The sequence below is a fragment of the Gorilla gorilla genome, chromosome 5 (genome assembly GCF_029281585.2).
Source record: "Gorilla gorilla gorilla isolate KB3781 chromosome 5, NHGRI_mGorGor1-v2.1_pri, whole genome shotgun sequence".
In the NCBI taxonomy this organism is placed as follows: Eukaryota; Metazoa; Chordata; class Mammalia; order Primates; family Hominidae; genus Gorilla; species Gorilla gorilla.
Window position 1 is genome coordinate 182,365,734 of NC_073229.2, and position 17,881 is coordinate 182,383,614.

At 40.0% G+C, this 17,881-nt stretch overlaps 1 protein-coding gene across 3 annotated transcripts in view; it reads right to left on the reverse strand.

Annotated features, from left to right (window-relative positions):
- The window catches only part of SERAC1 (serine active site containing 1), a 58,156-nt gene that overhangs the window by 17,195 nt on the left and 23,080 nt on the right, over window positions 1-17,881 (reverse strand). For all 3 annotated transcript variants that reach the window (XM_055390995.2, XM_031012419.3, XM_055390994.2), the window contains 4 exons: window positions 16,794-16,915; window positions 15,595-15,723; window positions 2,864-2,977; window positions 606-768 (listed from right to left, as the gene is read on the reverse strand). In XM_055390995.2, the coding sequence (XP_055246970.1) occupies window positions 606-768; window positions 2,864-2,977; window positions 15,595-15,723; window positions 16,794-16,915 (528 nt within the window). The remainder of the gene's footprint in view (window positions 1-605; window positions 769-2,863; window positions 2,978-15,594; window positions 15,724-16,793; window positions 16,916-17,881) is intronic.

A 17,881-nucleotide genomic window follows, 5' to 3' on the forward strand; every position in this document is an offset into this window, starting at 1 on the left:
GGAAAATCATTAATCATAAAATGAATCTCTTTTTAGTCTGACTATGCCTCTTGGTTAACCAAATCACATCAAAAATTACAGGCCAGGCATGGTAATCTCAACACTATGGGAGGCCAAGGCAGGGGGATCACCTGAGTCCAGGAGTTCGAGACCAGCCTAGGCAACAAAGTGGGACCCCCGTCTCTATAAAAAGTTTTTCAAATTAGCCATGCACAATGGCACGTGCCTGTAGTCCCAGCTACTCGGGAGGCTGAGGTGGGAGGATCCATTGAGCCTAGGAGTTTAAGGCTGTAGTGAGCTATGACCACACCACTGCACTCTAGCTTCGGCAACACAGTGAGATTCTCTCAAAAAAAAAAAAAATTACATAAATAATTAGATGATCATCACGGCAAACCTGCTCTCCTATGATCATCTACAATACTGATTATCTTAGGCGCAGATTATCTACAATCTCAAGCAATTCCTTGCCTCTACCAAAATAACATGTTCTAAGGACCCGTAACTAACCCTAAGTAGAGCCTTGTCTATTGAAAAATGAACATATCATGAGGGGTAGAGGTGGGAGAACAAAGTAAAAAATACTCAGTATATAAAGCTGTTACCTGAGCGAACTATAGAAGAATGAAGATGTTCATTCAAAGCCATATTTCCAATGACACGCATTATATTTCTCTGTACTTTAGGGCAGTCCTTGTGAAGTCGGTACAGCCTCTGAAGTAGCTGCAGGCCTCCATTTGCTTCGATTTTATCACAATGTGTGGATATCTGGCACAATAAATAAACAAAAGCTCCCTTGACATTGTACAAATTCATGACGTGAGATGACACAGCCTGGTCATGGGGACAGCTAGGTACCTCCTGCTCAAGGGCAGGGATGCAGGGAGACTCCTCAAAGCTCTCGTCTCAGCTTGCTTAAATAAGCAAATCCCTATTTAAGTGGGAAGTGCTTCAAAATCATAGAAAAAATCCCAAGAAGGCATCTCTCACCAGGACTACTAAAATCATTATTCTCATTCTGCTTAGCTCTTGGTTGGATGTAACCTGACAATGTCATTATTACAAAATTGTTTCAATTTATAGTGACACTTTGACTTGAAATTACCTTAAAACAGTTCTCACCTTGAGAAATCTGCCACCTATTCTCAGGAAATAGTCCCCTGTGCAAGCGAACAGATTTCATTCAGCAAACAAGGACTCACACAGGGCGAGACGAGTGACCTCTGTGGCCCCACACCCTATCCCACACAATGCCCACAGCTATGGGGCTGGCCTCAAACTTAGAAGTTGGAAGATTTTTTAAAAGAGAAAGATCGGGTAAAAATAAAAAGGGATTTGAAGTTTTAATGGAGAAAACAGATAAAAGAAAAAGAAAACATGCATATTAAGTTAAGGGAAGAGAACTGACCAACAAGTCAGTCTTTCTAATGTCACTGGGCACAGCTTTGCCTCTTCCCATCACTAATTTTACTCAAGGACATGACACCATATGTACATACAGCAATTTTCACTTTCTAGATTTTTGTTAAATTATATCACATTTTAAGTGCCTTAAAATGTATGCCTTTTAAATATACTGTATATCAAGTGAGATCTGCAATAATTTCAGAGATTTCTGGAAACGTAACTATTATATTCCATGCACTGCTGTTTCTACTGAAGATGCAGCTATTGCTTCAGAAAAACAACTCAGGAGACACCACACTCGAGCAAGTTTTCCCAGGTCCCTTCTGTACTACAACACCTTATTCCCTCTGCTTTGTGGTCAGTTCCTAATTTCATGGGCGAGAACTAAAGATGAGTTTCTACACATGGCTTTTAAGCCATGTCCAATGTGTCCCAAAACTGAACTGGAGAGTTCCAAATCTCAAGGATGGTGTTTGTCTTGATGTGGGACAGATCACCTGCATTCACCTCACCAGGGTGCTGGCTACAAATGCAAATTCCTGGACTCCACACCAAATCTATGATGTTAAACTTGATACAAGTGAGTGGAAAAATGTGCATTTTAAAACACATTTCCTGGGTGATGTTTCTGCACTATGAGCACTACAAGGTTTGTTGCTTTTATCTTTTTTAAACTGTCATCATGATAGAAAAGTTTCTATGGTACTAAAGAGTTTAACAATCATTGATATATGCTACAGTTACACTTCAAGAGTATAGTCATCTAATATTTCCTTGTTTTTTTTTTTTTTTTTTTTTGAGATGGAGTCTTGCTCTGTCGCCCAGGCTGCAGTGCAGTGCCGCAATCTCAGTTCACTACAACCTCTGCCACCTGGATTCAAGCGATTCTCCTGCCTCAGCCTCCAAGTAGCTGGGATTACAGGTGTGCACCACCACACCTGGCTAATTTTTGTATTTTTAGTAGAGACGGAGTTTCACCATGTTGGCCAGGCTGGTCTTGAACTCCTGACCTCAGGTGACCCACCCGCCTCAGCCTCCCAAAGTGCTGGGATTACAGGCGTGAGCCACCGCGCCCGGCCTGTTTTTTCTTTTATCCTGTCACATCTTTGGCAGTTGTTTTAATGGAAATTATCTGAAAATAATATGTAAAAATATCTGAGAAAGGCAGTAGAAGACAACATAACTCAAAGGCAAATGCCACATTTAGATGATGGGCTGCTTTCTTTTAGGCAATTAAATAAATTTTTAGAAATACTTAGCAAAATAGAATCTCATTTATTGGTGCTAAATCATGATTATTCTAACAATTAAAATTGGAGGAAAGCAGAAATTTAAAAATAAGTGACGGGCTTTTCTCCTTTTACAGTAAATGATTATTGCCCTTGCAAGAATCAACCTATATAATTATTTCAATAAAATCATAAAAAGTAAACTACATTTTGAAAATGTAAATTACCTCAGAATGTTTTACTATAGCTTCTAAACAGAACATTTCCACTGTTGCTGAAGGAACTTCTCCAAAACTTTCAGCATAAGGAAGTCCATTTCCTCCAAAACACCATAAACCACCCTGAAATTAAAATAATTAAAATTTTTACTGAAAAAAAGTGACTAATATTTTCGTTTGACAAAAAAAAATAAATCTCTGTACTAATAGATGGTATTAGAAAATACTAATGTGTAGGGTCTCAAAATATGTTGGAAATGTAAAAGGAACTTTATGCAAACTGTGGGTTATCAGAATAGAAAACATACAAATTATTCCAAGAAGAGCGCAACCTGTGTCCTCCTCAAGTCTCTCCTCTGTGTCCTTTTGTATGAAAGTGTGAAGACTAACTCACAATTCTTTTAACAAGTAAGAAAAGCCCAGGATGTTCTAGTGTCATCTCTTTCAGCCCCCAGTAGTCAGTACAGTATATTATTTTCCAGATTCTGCTAATAGCCTACTTAAAGTCTAATAATCAATATAATTCAAAAGATATAAAGCATTATTGGACAAGTTAAAAAGAAAGAACACAATGACAATGATCACAGAGCTTTCAATTCTTCTTAAGTTGAAATTCAATTCAAGTTCTTATGGAAGGATAAACAAAAATCGTTACAAAAATTACAAAACAGAAGAGTAGTGGGGACTATTTCTAACAGATATTAAAACATAAATAAAAACATTTCAATTTTCTATTGAATGTTTTCAAAATTAAAGCATTTCAATTTCAACTCTTATCACAGATTAAGGGTTAATGTCACTAATATGCAATAATCTCCTATAAGTCAGTGACAAAAAATACCAACACTATTATAGAAATACAAGCACAGTCATAAACATAAAGTTGTTAGGAAAATAAATATAATGCCTCTAAAATATATAAGAATATATTATAAATTATATATTATATATTTATATATGTATTTATATATTTATATATTGTATAGTATATATTTACATTTATTATATATTAATATACTATATATTTTCTATCTATATATTATGTATGTAAATTATATATTTATATTTTTATTTTTATATTTTAGAGGCATATTTCTAAATATAATTCATTATATATAAAATACATAAATATAATAATATAAATATATTTTTGTATATTTTATAAATATATATAAACAACGCTCAGCACTGTTCATAATGAGAGGCGTGCACACTGAAAGGACACTAAGAAGCTACATTTGTCATCCATCGAACAGACGAGGTTCTAGGGAAACAAGCACGCACAGCACCCTGCTGCAAGTGGTATCAATGGCACGACTTCCATGGAGGACAACCTGGCATCGGCGATCAAGATCACAAGTGCACATGCCCTTTAATAATTGATCCTACAGAGATGCTCACACACAGGGAAAGTGATAGATATGCAAGTTTGCTCACTGCTGCATTGTTTGTATAATAATAAAGACTGAAAACCAGCTAATATTTATCAATGGGGGTTAGTTAAATCAATTATGGTACAGTTGTACAATGGAATGCCATGCCGGTCTGAAAATTTTGAGTCTCTTCTTACACTGATATATACCAATCTCCACAATAATCCTTAAGTGAGAAAAAGGTATAGAACAGTGTGTATGTATCCTGTGCTACTACTTGTGTAGAGAGAGAGAGTGTGTGCGTTGGGGTAGGAGAGATGGAAGGGATGGAGAGAAGATGTATTGCTGCATTGCTGTAGGTGCTTTGGAAGTGCTTCACTTTGGAGCTAGGGGTCATAATTGTGTGCATACAGCCCACCTGCTGGCAAAAGAGGACAACTACAAGGTAATGGCTAAAAAATGTATATATTAATATAAAGCCCAGTGTTTTCTATAGGAAATATAATCCATAAGATTCTGCATTTTTAGTTAATTTATAAGGTCCATGGTTCAGTAAACCAACTAAAAATAATTTTTGGCCACTCTATACTTTTTATTCATGCCTTCTTCTCGTATATAATATTCTTTTTTTCTAAATTTAAACATGCTTGGATCTCAGAGTCACATCATTTAAATTGAGGATTGAGATGGGGCTAAGTCATGAAAAGTCATCCTTCTCTGGCAGAGATAATGGTAAATAGTGGATTGGTAAACTTTGTCAGGAGGTAGGAATTTTTAGTTGAAGATTTATCACCACATCCTGGCTCCCCCAAACCCCTCTTCCCACCTTGTACCCTTGAATTATCTATCTCATCTAGTTCTACTCTAAATTCCCCAAGGACAGAGAGGAGAGAAGGCAAAGAAAAATGATCTAGGACTTTCATTTGTCTTGGCCATTTCCGCAGTGTGATGTAGAGTGCAGTTCCCATTTCATTCTCATTTTTGGCGAAGCTTGTTACTTATGAATTGGCAGATTTTGTGGCAATAAGAAGTACAAGCAAAAAGGAATGAATACAAAGGAACAAACTCACAGTATGGTTGTATGGATTATATACTAAACCCTAATGTAAAAATAAATGTACATAGTTACTGCTGCTTTATACTGAACTAAGATATGACAAGACTAAATAAATTCATAAAGATTTAAGAAACACCAAACATCAAATTCTATGAGTGCAACAAAAAATAATTTTATAAGGATTAAGAAGTGCATAGGAAAAGCTAGAGAATGACAATATTAAAAACAATAATAAAGAGTAGGTACAGGCCGAGCGTGGTAGCTCACGCCTGTAATCCCAACACTTTGGGAGGCTGAGACAAGTGGATTGCTTGAGCCCAGGCGTTCAAGACCAGCCTGGTCAATACAGTGAAACTCCATCTCTACAAAAAATTAGCTGGGCAAGGTGGTGCACACCTGCTGTCCCAGCTACCCGGGAGGCTGAGGTGGGAGGATTGCCTAGCCCAGGGAGGTCAAGGCTGCAGTAAGCCATGATCATGCCACTGCACCCCAGCCTGGGCAACAGAGTGAGACCCTGTCTCAAACAGACAAAAAAAAAAAAAAAAAAGGAATAGGTAGAAAAATGGAAAGGCAACAGTAATATAAAAGAGCTAATCTCTGGTGGTAATCTTTTTTTTTTTTTTTTTTTTTGAGATGGAGTCTCTCTCTGTCGCCCAGGCTGGAGTGCAGTGGTGCAATCTCAGCTCGCTGCAAGCTCCGCCTCCCGGGTTCAAGTTATTCTCCTGCCTCAGCCTCCTGAGTAGCTGGGACTATAGGCATGTGCCACCACGCCAGTTAATTTTTTGTATTTTCAGTAGAGATAGGGTTTCACCATGTTAGACAGGATGGTCTCGATCTCCTGACCTCGTGATCCGCCCGCCTCGGCCTCCCAAAGTGCTGGGATTACAGGCGTTAAGCCACTGCACCTGGCCCATCTCTGGTGTTTCTTCATAAAAAGTTACAACCTTAGAGCTCTGTGATTTGTGCAAACTAACTGGGCTTTAAAATGATGTTCATTCTAAAGCAGGAGTTTTTAACAAGGGTCCTTAGGGGTATGGGGTAGATAGAATTCAAGGCAGGTAGGGTGTAAACTTGGACGGAAAAAAAAATTACCGTTGTTTTTTCCTAACCTCTAACTGAAATTCTGCATAGTATTCAGTTATGAACACAGACAATAAACCACAGTAACACTAGCAGTACCTGTGATTCTAGCAGTAAGGGAAAGCACAGGTATTTTCATATCACATCTCATGTTGCAGCTATCTGAAAATACGGTTATATTCACTCTTCCTTTCAATGCCAACTATCACCAAACGGTGAAGTTGCACATTCTCATACTAGTGATCCCAAATCTATACTGCTTTTAGCATTCCCTAGCAACAATGATTTGAGATCAACAGTTCAATGTTCTTATTCAGCGAAGCAACAACAGCATTCACACTGATGTCATTAAAAAATAAAAGGTACATGTTGAATGGAACCATATGAAGCTGCCTCTTTCCCCAGCTCTATCCACTGAAGGCCTGAAAGCAATGACAGCAGCAATGAGCTTACCTAGCCCAGAACTTGGTTACTAAATACCATTAGCCCTAAAAGGAACCAAGCCTGCTTAACAAATCAGCTTATTCTAGGGCTAGAACAGGGAAAGTCTAAGATGAACATTTTCTAATACCAAAAAATAAGCAAGAGCTCCAAAAATAACGAATGAAACCATTTACAAAAGACATGGGAGACAACCTGAAGGGGCTCCCATAGCCAAACCTGGGACAATTTGAAAATCAGTATGAATAAGGATAGTAAGAGATTATAATCTAGTGAAGAAAAATAACCATGTGTTATCCCATATGGATTAGAAAGGCAGAAAGGAGAAATGGGAGGAAGAAGAAAGCTTTTCCTACAGAAGAATACTAAATAAATGAATAAGGAGTAATAAAATTAGGGGGAAAAACTCAGCATTTTGCAACCACCTAACAATAACTGTTATTCAGGCAACATTCATTCAAAGATTATTATTAAATAAAACCACTGGCTGAAAGTTTGAAGAGCAACAGGACAGTCTCCTAATCTCAAAGTATCTCCTCCTCCTACAAATCGTGTATTAATTTCAAATAAATAAATATATTAACATTCAAGCAGAGAAAACTGGCAGACATCACTTTAACCAAGTGAACAAAGGAAACATCAGCCAATAAGTGTTGAGCTGGCATCACGCGCTTCTGGGCATGACATACTGGGAAGGACACAAAATCACCTCTATCGTATTCCTGTAATAAATGCACACTCAAATTTAATCATGAGGAAGCATGAGACAAACTAAACTGAGGGCCAATCTACAAACCACTGCTTTGTACTCTTCAAAAATGTCAATGTCATGAAGACAGGGAAAGGCTGAAAAAATTTTCAGGTAAAAGGAGACTAAATACACAAGACTCACATGCAATGCTTAATACCAGACTAGATCCTGAAATAGATTTTTTAAAAAGAAAAAAGCTGTCATTGGCTGGGTGTAGTGGCTCATGCTTATAATCCCAGCACTTTGGGAGGCCAAGGCAGGCGGATCACCTGAGGTCAGGAGTTCGAGACCAGCCTGATCAACGTGGTGACATCCCGTCTCTACTAAAAATACAAAATTAGTCAGGCATGGTGGCAGATATGCCTATAATCCCAGCTACTCAAGAGGCTGAGGCAGGAGAATTGCTTGAACTGGGGAGGCGGAGGTTGCAATGAGCCGAGATCGCGCCACTGCACTCCAGCCTGGGTGACAGAGCAAGACTTCATCTCAAAAAAAAATAAAAAATAAAAAAAGCTGTCATAAAAGAATTACCGGGAAAATTCAAATATGGAGTATTCAAATATTAGACAACAGTATTATACCAATATTAAATTTTCTGAATCGATAACTGTACTGTGGTTCTTTCAGGGAATGTCCTTGGGGCATCAGGTCTGTACCTAATGAATGGCTCAGGCAGAAAAATATTAAATGTGTGTGAATAGGTACATTAAAATATATCTGCAGAGAGATGGAAAGTAAAAGGGAGGGATGATATAGCAAATGGGATAAAATATTAGTAATTGGTGAATCTTTTTTTTGAGACGGAGTCTCACTCTGTCACCCAGGCTGGAGTGCAGTGGTGCAATCTCGGCTCACTGCAAGCTCTGCCTCCCGGGTTCACCCCATTCTCCTGCCTCAGCCTCCCAGGTAGCTGGGACTACAGGCGCCTGCCACCACGCCTGGCTAATTTTTTTGTATCTTTAGTAGAGACGGGGTTTCACTGTGTTAGCCAGCATGGTCTCAATCTCCTGACCTCATGATCCGCCTGCCTCAGTGTCCCAAAGTGCTGGGATTACAGGCGTGAGCCACTGAGCCCAGCCAGTAATTGGTGAAACTTAATGAAATGTATTATTTTTGCAATTATTTACATTTGAAATTATTCCAAAATAAAAAGAAAAATTTTAATTAACTTCAACTTTCATGTTTTAAATATATTTTATTATTGAATGCATCCATACATTATTAATTATATCAGAATTTATTTTCTTTTGATAACAGTATTTCAATATAATTTGTTTCCTTTGTAATCTTATGTATTATATTTTATGCATTTAGAACTGAGTTCCTAGACTTTACCAAATCACCAAAGGAGTCCATGGTATTCAAAGGTTAAGAACCCTGTTCCAAAACCAAGCATTATCGTGTTGGCTGTATGCTGGGGCTGACAGTCGCCTCTGTACGTGAGGAGTTTTGTTTATTTATTTTTTAGAGATGGGGTTTCACTATGTTGCCCAGGTTGGAGTGCAGTGGCTGTTCACAGAGACTATCATAGAGCACCGCAGCCTCGAACTCCTGAACTGAGGTATCCTCCTGCCTCAGCCTCCTCAGTAGCTGGGACTACAGGCATGAGCCACTGTGCCCAGCTTGAAAGCAGTTTTATATAGAAACAGCACACTGACACTGAAGGGCCCTTGGGGACCACTATGAGGCAGGTCTGTCATAAACTGGGCAGACAGATCACTACAAACCAGATGGACTCTCTCCACCCCCCATGTCAGCACCCCCAGCTTCCTGGCATATGTGAAATCCAGGAGGCATGATAAACTTGAGGCAGAGTAGGGGGAATAAGAATAACTAAAAGGCAGCCAGGTGCAGTGGCTCATGCCTGTAATCCCAGCACTTTGGGAGGCCAAGGCAGGCGGATCACGAGGTCAAGAGATCGAGACCATCCTGGCTAACATGGTGAAATCCCGTCTCTACTAAAAATACAAAAATCAGCTGGGCATGGTGGCTCGCACCTGTAGTCCCAGCTACTTGGGAGGCTGAGGCAGGAGAATCGCTTGAACGCGGGAGACGGAGCTTGCAGTGAGCCGAGATCAAGCCACTGCACCCCAGCCTGGGTGACACAGCGAGGCTGTGCCTCAAAAAAAAAAAAAAGTAAAAAGCAGTGCTTACTCACCTAAAGAGATGAGACATCAGAATTAAAATTAAATATTAATTTAAATATTAAATTAATTAAATATATGCTACCTCTTGTTTAAAAAAAAAGAACAGGGACTCAAATCAAAGTGAAACTAGTGCCTTCCAAGTGGAAAAATCAAAGGTGCTTCATTAAACATAAAGCATTCGTTGTTTTTTGTTTGTCTGTTTGTTTTTTGAGACGGAGTCTTGCTCTGTCGTTTAAAAAAAAATATATTAAAAACAATGTATTTACTTAAAGGATGGATGTGTATGTCTGTGATCTGCCCAAGCAGAATGGAAATGTTTCAAGTGTCAGTTTCATCATTTCCAGTGTGATCTATGGCTCCTAAACACACTGAATTGGAGTAGCATAAAGACAATGCAATCAAAAGGTCATACGGGCCAGGCACGGTGGCTCTCGCCTGTTATACTAGCACTTTGGAAGGCTGAGGCAGGGTGGACCTCTTGAGCCAGGAGGTTGAGACCAGCCTGGGCAACATGGCGAAACCCCGTCTCTACCAAAAATACAAAAAAAATTAGCCAGGCATAGTGGTACACGCCTGTAGTCCCAGCTACTTGGGAGGCTGAGGTGAGAGGATCACTTGAGCCCAGAAGGCGGAGGTTGTAGTGAGCTGAGATCATGCCACCGTACTCCAACCTGGGTGACAGAGTGAGACCCTCATCTCAAAAAAAAGGTCATACGAATTACTTTTTCAGAAAAACTTTGGTTAGGGGAAGATCTTTAAAATGAGGCACCTGAAATGGGTAGGGGAGGGTGGTGGAAAAGTTGTCAGAAGACGCAGGTCCTCTCCAAGGCGGTGAATGTTAAAACACACAAACACATGATATGTTAACTATGAACACACACACACATATGCACAAGGCCAATTTAAATTATGTAACTCTTTAAACTACTGGCTGAGGCCAAGAATTCTGCGCCAAGAAGCAGCATAGTGGGGCCAGTCACACTGGCTCACGCCTGTAATCCCAGCACTTTGGGAGGCCAAGGCGAGCAGATTACCTGAGGTCAGGAGTTCGAGACCAGCCTGACCAACATGGTGAAACCCCATCTCTACTAAAAGTACAAAAAAATTAGCCTAGTGTGGTGGCACATGCCTGTAGTCCCAGCTAGTCGGGAGGCTGAGGCAGGAGAATTGCTTGAGCCCAGGAGGCAGAGGTGGTAGTGAGTCGAGATCACACCACTGAACTCCAGCCTGGGTGACAGAGGGAGACTCTGTCTCAAAAAAAAAAAAAAAAAAAAAAAAAAAGTAGCATGGTGGTATTAAACCACTTTCCCTCTCTTCACTTGGCAACAGGTAAGGTTACAGAACACTATAGAAGGTAGAGGAATATTAACTAAATAGTAATGTCAGGCCAGGTCTCAGGAGCTCCGACATGGGGGTGCAGGAGAGAAGTTAGTGATGGGAGTGGGAGACACCATGGCAGAACACAGAGAAGTGCACAAGACCCTGTCTATAAATAGCCTGGTCCCAACCAAGCTGAAACTATCAGATGTTAGACAAGGCCTGCTGAAATTGAGGTGGTTCCCTGGCTTCCAGATGAAAAGCGGGGGCATAAGAATAGAGAAGGGAAGAACACAGATTTAGATAAGAAACTACTTGGCATGACAGGGTTGTGGTTTCCTAGGTTTGACACCAACAGCACAAACAACAAAAGGGAAAAATGTATAAATTGGACTTCATCAAAAATGTTTTTTATTTTTTAATTTTTTTTAGAGACAGGGACTTGTTCTGTTGCCCAAGCTGGAGTGCAGTGGCATGATCACTGCTCACTGCAGCCTTGAATTCCTGGGTTCAAGTGATCCTCCTGCCTTAGCTTCCTGAGAAGCTGGGACCACAGGCGCACACCCCACAACTGGTTAATGTTTTTCTTCTTTGTAGAGATAGTCTTGCTATGTTGCCCAGGCTGTTCTCAAACTCCTGGGCTCAAGTGATCTTCCCACCTCAGCCTCCCAAAGTGCTAGGATTACAGACATAAGCCACCATCCCTGCCCAGACTTCATCAAAATTAAAAACATTTGGGGTGCACAGGTCACTATAAGAAAGTGAAAAGAACCCACAGAATGGGAGAAATATCTGCAAATTACATATCTAATAAGAGATTTGTATCCAGAATATACAAAGAGTTCTTACAATTCATCAATATAAAGAATTCTTACAATTCAACAATATAAAGAACTCTTACAACTCAACAAAAAATTTCAACTCTTACAATTCAACATATCTAATAAGAGATTTGTATCTAGAATATATCAAGAACTCTTACAATTCAACAACAACAAAAAAAGTCCATTTTTAAATTGGGTGCTGCAACATGAAAAGATGCTTCAAAAAGGACACGTAACCCAATTTTAAAATGAGCAAAGGGAGCCATGGTGGCTCACACCTGTAGCCTCAGCTATTCAGGAGGCTGAGGTGGGAGGATCACTTGAGCCCAGGAGTTCAAGGCTGTAGGGCATGTTATGATTTTGCCTGTGAATAGCTACTGCATTCCAGCCTGGGCAACACAGTGAGACCTCATCTCAAAAACAAAAACAAAATCACTAGTTAAAAAAAAATTGGGCCAAGGATTTGAATAGGTATTTCTCCAAAGAAGATATGTAAGTGCCAACAGCATGTGAAAAGACGCTCAACATCATTAAGCATTAGGAAAATGCAAATCAAAGCCAGAATGAAGATACTACTTCACACACAATGGGATGGCTAGAATAAAAGATGGACAATAACAATATATTGCTGGTGGGAATGTAAAATGGTAAAGTCTCTGTGGAAAACATTTGAAAGTTACTCAAAAAGTTACACAGAGTTACCATAACACCCAGAAATTCCACTCCTAGGTATATACTCAAGAAAACTAAAAAGATACATCCACACAAAGACATGCACATAAGTGTTGATATTGAGATCTAATAAGAAATACGTATTTGGTCTCTACCCCTGGGTCCCTCCAGAGTGATGAGTGTCTTTTGTATGCTAATGAGATGACTGGTGGACGGAGGGCCCCTAAATAGTTTCAGGAAGGGGGCTGGTGGCCAGAAAGACTAAGGGCATGATTAGATGGTAGGGACTTTCTGCCCTACTCAACCTCTAGGGAGGACAGAGGGCCTGAAGGTTGAGGTGATCACCAAAGGTCAATGAGTCAATCAATCATGCCAACTGATTAAAACCATGAAAATCTGAAGGACAGGGTTCAGAAAGTTTCTGGATACTGGAACCCGTGGAGATGTCTGGAGGGTGATGCACCCAGAGGGGCATGAAGGCTCAGCGCCCCTTCCTACATAGCTTGCCCTACGCATGTCTTCCATCTGCTGTCCATCCCTCTCCTCTGTCATATCCTTTATAATAAACGGTAAGCATAAGTAAGGTGTTTTTCTGAATTCCATGAGTCGTCCCAGTAAATTAATCAAACCCAAGGTGGGGGTCATGGGCACTCCCAGTTTATGGCTGGTTGATCAGAAGCACAGGTCACACCTGGAACTTGTGACTGGTATCTGAAGTGGGGGGCAGTCCTGTGGGACAGAGCCCTTAACCTATGGGCTCTGACACCATCTCTAGGTAGAGATGTCAGAACTGAACTAAATTGAAGGACACTGAGCTGATGTTTGATAGAGAATTGCTGAGTGTGTAGGGAAAAACCCTCCACACTCCTGGTGTCAGAAGTGTTAAGTGGTGTGAGAAAGTAGGAAAAATGCTTTGCTTTTTTCCTATCTTGTATAGCACAGTTTTTTTTTCCAATGAGAAATGTTCATAGCAGTATTATTCATATATAATAGCCAAATAGAATGTTTATAGAAGTATTATTCATACATAACAGCCAAAGAATAGGAATGACCCAAATGTCCATCATTGATGAACAGATAAATAAAATGCGGCATAGCCACACAATGGACTATTACTTGGCCATAAAAAGGAATGAAGCACTGATATGCCACAGTGTGGCTGAGCCTTGAAAACATTATGCTAAGTGAACGAAGTCAGACACAAAAGGCCACATATTGGATGATTCCATTCATATGAAATGTCCAGAACAGGCCAATCCATAAGAAAAATAGATCAGTGGTTACCAGAGGCTGGAGAGGGGAATGAGTGGTGACGGCTAATGGTTACAGGGTTTCTTTGGGGGATGGTGAAAATATTCTGGAATTAGATTGGAGTAATGATTATACAACTCTATGAGTATATTAAAACCCAAAGAATTGTATAGTCTTAAAGGGTTTTATGGTATGTGGATTAAAAAGAAAACTAGTTGAATTGGAAATATCACCATAAATTTAAGACCTTTTAAGAAAAAGGTAATTGTTCTGCTCCGTCACTTAGGTGTCTAGGAGCCCCCAGGGTCCACCAGCTCTACCTTCATGAAGAACTATTATGCACACCTAGTGCCTGGGTTTTGGACTCTTAACCTTTTCCTGTAAGAAGAACCAGATCTCCTTGGAGAAGCGGCCAAATCTTGTAGGGCAGGAAGAATCAAAAAGAGCCAGGGATACCTTGTCAAAAAACCATGGCACCTTCCAGACACTTTGGGAACAGAATTTAAAAGCATAAGAAGGTCAGCATACAGAAAGGGCTATAGAGGCCAGACGACAGAACTCTCAGCATCAAAAAGAAAAACCATTATAATTCACTGGAGCAATTCCAAGACATGGCCCAAAAGGGGAAATTATGTAAAGTATACTAGACAAGTCATATCTACTGATGCGTCCCTAATTTCTCACAAAAGGGAAAAATGAGAAAACGCAGTTAATTGATCAAAGAATATAAAACACTGATTTTTTTTTTTTTTTTACTGACTAAATACGTTCCTCTCATTGAGATTACATAGTTATTGCAGTTAATAATGGTGGTTATTCGTTCTGATTTCTCTTAGAGATATGAGATTTTTATAAAGAAAAACTCGCTGACAATAACACCCCAAGAATATCAGAATTCAGTATTCACTGATAGCCTTTTACTTTTTCTTTTCTTTTCTTTTTTTTTTTTTTGAGACAGGGTCTCATGCTGTTGCCCAGGCTGGAGTGCAGTGGCACAATCACAGCTCACTGAAGCCTCAGTCTCCTGGGCTCAAGCAATCCTCCCAGCTCAGCCTCTCAAACAGCTGGAACTACAGGCACATGCTACCATGTCCAGCTAATTTTTTTTTAATGTTTTATAGAGACGGGGGTCGCACTGTGTTGCCCAAGCTGGTCTCAAACTCCTGGCCTCAGGCAATCCTCCTGCCTCAGCCTCACAAAGCACTGGGCACTGGGATTACAGTTGTGAGCCACTGCCCTCAGCCCTATTCATTCTTTTTTTTTTTTTTTTTGAGGCGGAGTCTCGCTCTGTCACCAGGCTGGAGTGCAGTGGCACAGTCTCGGCTCACTGCAACCTCTGCCTCCCGGGTTCAAGCGATTCTCCTGCCTCAGCCTCCTGAGTAGCTGGGACTATGGGCATGTGCCACCACGCCCAGCTAATTTTTGTATTTTTAGTAGAGACGGGGTTTCACCATGTTGGCCAGGATGGTCTCAATCTCTTGACCTCGTGATCCACCCACCTCGGCCTCCCAACACGCTGGGACCACAGGCATGAGCCACTGCACCCGGCCCTCATTCTTTAAGATAAAATTTAAGAGTTACCTCCTGTGAAGCTGTAAATGACCTCTTAAGCATAGTGAAGGGCTCCTGAAATCATCTTTATCTCTCTTACACACTCTGTGACTATTCATTTACCTGCCTCCCTGTCATCCCTGACATCCCAGGGCATGACACACAACCAGAAGTTAGCATGTTTACTCAGTTACTGGGTGAATGCCAGCCACTGACACAATACATTGGAAAGGGTGGACACTCAAAAAGATTTACTGAATGAATACATGAACTAACCTTCTGAGCAGCTAGACTCTGACTGCTTTCACTAAGAGCCAAAGATGTAAAATACTGGATACACTCATCTAGCTCTGTTTGAGGTAAGGAAGCCAGCAACTGTCTGAGCTCTTCTTCAGTGGAAGAATCCTGAAATAAAAGGAAAGGAAATTCTTCATAAATACTCAACAACTGAGTACAACAAAAAATATCCAAAGACTCAAAGCCAATATTTGCCATATATATCAAAGCCATATATTATGTGTGCATGTCTCTCTCTCTCTCTCTCTCTCTATATATATATACATATATATACGATATAGAGATCTAGGGAAAGAGGTATCAGAGATTAATCACTGCTTTCAGTCTTGAAAACAGTCATCCACCCAGGTAAATAAACAATCATTTAATTTTGAATTCTATACTTTCATGTCTGCTACTTCAAACTGACAGACCTATTGTAAACTTTAACTCTCAATGTTCATCTGACATCTTGACATTCTCAGCATCTTGACTCAAAATGAATTATTGCACCCTTACTAATTAAAGCTACTGCTTTTTAAATCCAGAACTTGTTACTATCTCATTTTCTCTAATAATTAATATCTAGTATATTCATTTTTCTATTTTTCAAAAAGCTGCTAACACAGAAGTTTTAAGAGTTTCATTTTCTAGTCTAGGAAAGATACTCAAGAAACATGCTTTAAATCTATGGCAGTGTTTCTCAACCAGGGCCTATTTTGCCCCAGGAACATCTGGCAACGTCTGGGGTCATTTTTGGTTGTTACAACTAGGGGGTGCTACTAGTAGCATCTAGGGAGTAGAGTCCAGGGATGCTACTACACACCCTACAATTTACACAACAGCTTCCTACCACAAAGGATTATCTGGCCCAAAATGTCAATAGTGTTGAGGCTGAGAAAACCCGACCTACAGAAACTCAGAAGGGACCAACTCATGGATGCTGATATGCTATGGCATGTCACCCAATGGTTTATAGAGACTCCAAATTCCCAAAGGCAGAAAATAATATAGAAGGAACAGCCCCTCCTGAGGAACCAAGTCTTTGTATAAAAACTGATTTCAGTTTTACATTCCAGTTTATCTGCTTGTGAGAAGTAGCCAACAACTACTTTTTTAAAGTGTTTTGTACCCCAAGTGAAGATAATATATTAACCATTTTTCACTCTCTAAATTATTATTATTATTGTTTTACTTACTTCTTTTAAAGATGGCAAAGGAGGTGGTAGGAGAAAAAAGCGAAGATCACTCTCTTCGCTTCGTGCCAAACCAATAAGAGTTTTCGGATCACAGGCTTGAGCAATTATCCTATACTGGTAATCTATTGAAAAAGCATTTTCTTTTGTTAATACCAAAACTAGCTGACAGATGTCATAAAGATTAACTGAACAAACTACTTGAAAGCACTCTAATTTTTAAACTGCTCTGCAAATTTGTAATCCAAAATTTCCCAAGTGCAACTACATTTACAATACCTATAAGCTAGATACATTTCCAGGACTGATCTCACAATTCTCCTCAACATATATCTGGAGACCGGGTCACAGCCTAACTTTTCGGAAAAAAGGAAGCTCAAAGGTGGAAACTGGTAAGTCAGAACCAATTTAACTTCTTTTTAAAACAATTCCAGCATTCAAAAGATGTTCTGACCACTACTCAAAACACATGAGGTGGCATTTAAGCCTACTGCCCCGTGGTGATGATGTGGTGCTTTGGTATTCATAATGTCCATGAATATTTAGTCTGCAGTTCCAGAGAGCAGTACTTTGAATTAAACATGCCATTCTTTATATATCAAAAACAAAATTCCAACCATGAAAGCAAACATTATTTTCAATAATGGCAGTTTATAACCTGGGGTTGGCCAGTCGCCATGGTTCAGGCCTGTAATACCAGCACTTTGGGAAGCCGAGGCGGGCGGATCATTTGAGGTCAGGAGTTCAAGACCAGCCTGGCCAACATGGTGAAACCCTGTCTCTACTAAAAATACAAAAATTAGCCAGGCGTAGTGGCAGGCACCTGTAACCCCAGCTATTCGGGAGGCTGAGGCAGGAAAATAGCTTGAACCCAGGAGACGGAGGTTGTAGTGAGCCGAGGTCACACCACTATACTTCAGCCTGGGTGACAGAACAAGACTGTCTCAAAAAACAATAATAATAATAACCTGAGTGAGTACTTCTGGATCAAGTGGGGAACTTTTCCAAAATCTGTGGGCCAGGGCACTTCCTCTGATTTCTCTGATACAATAAGTCTGGAATGGAGCCCTGGAAGGCAAATTTTGAAAAAT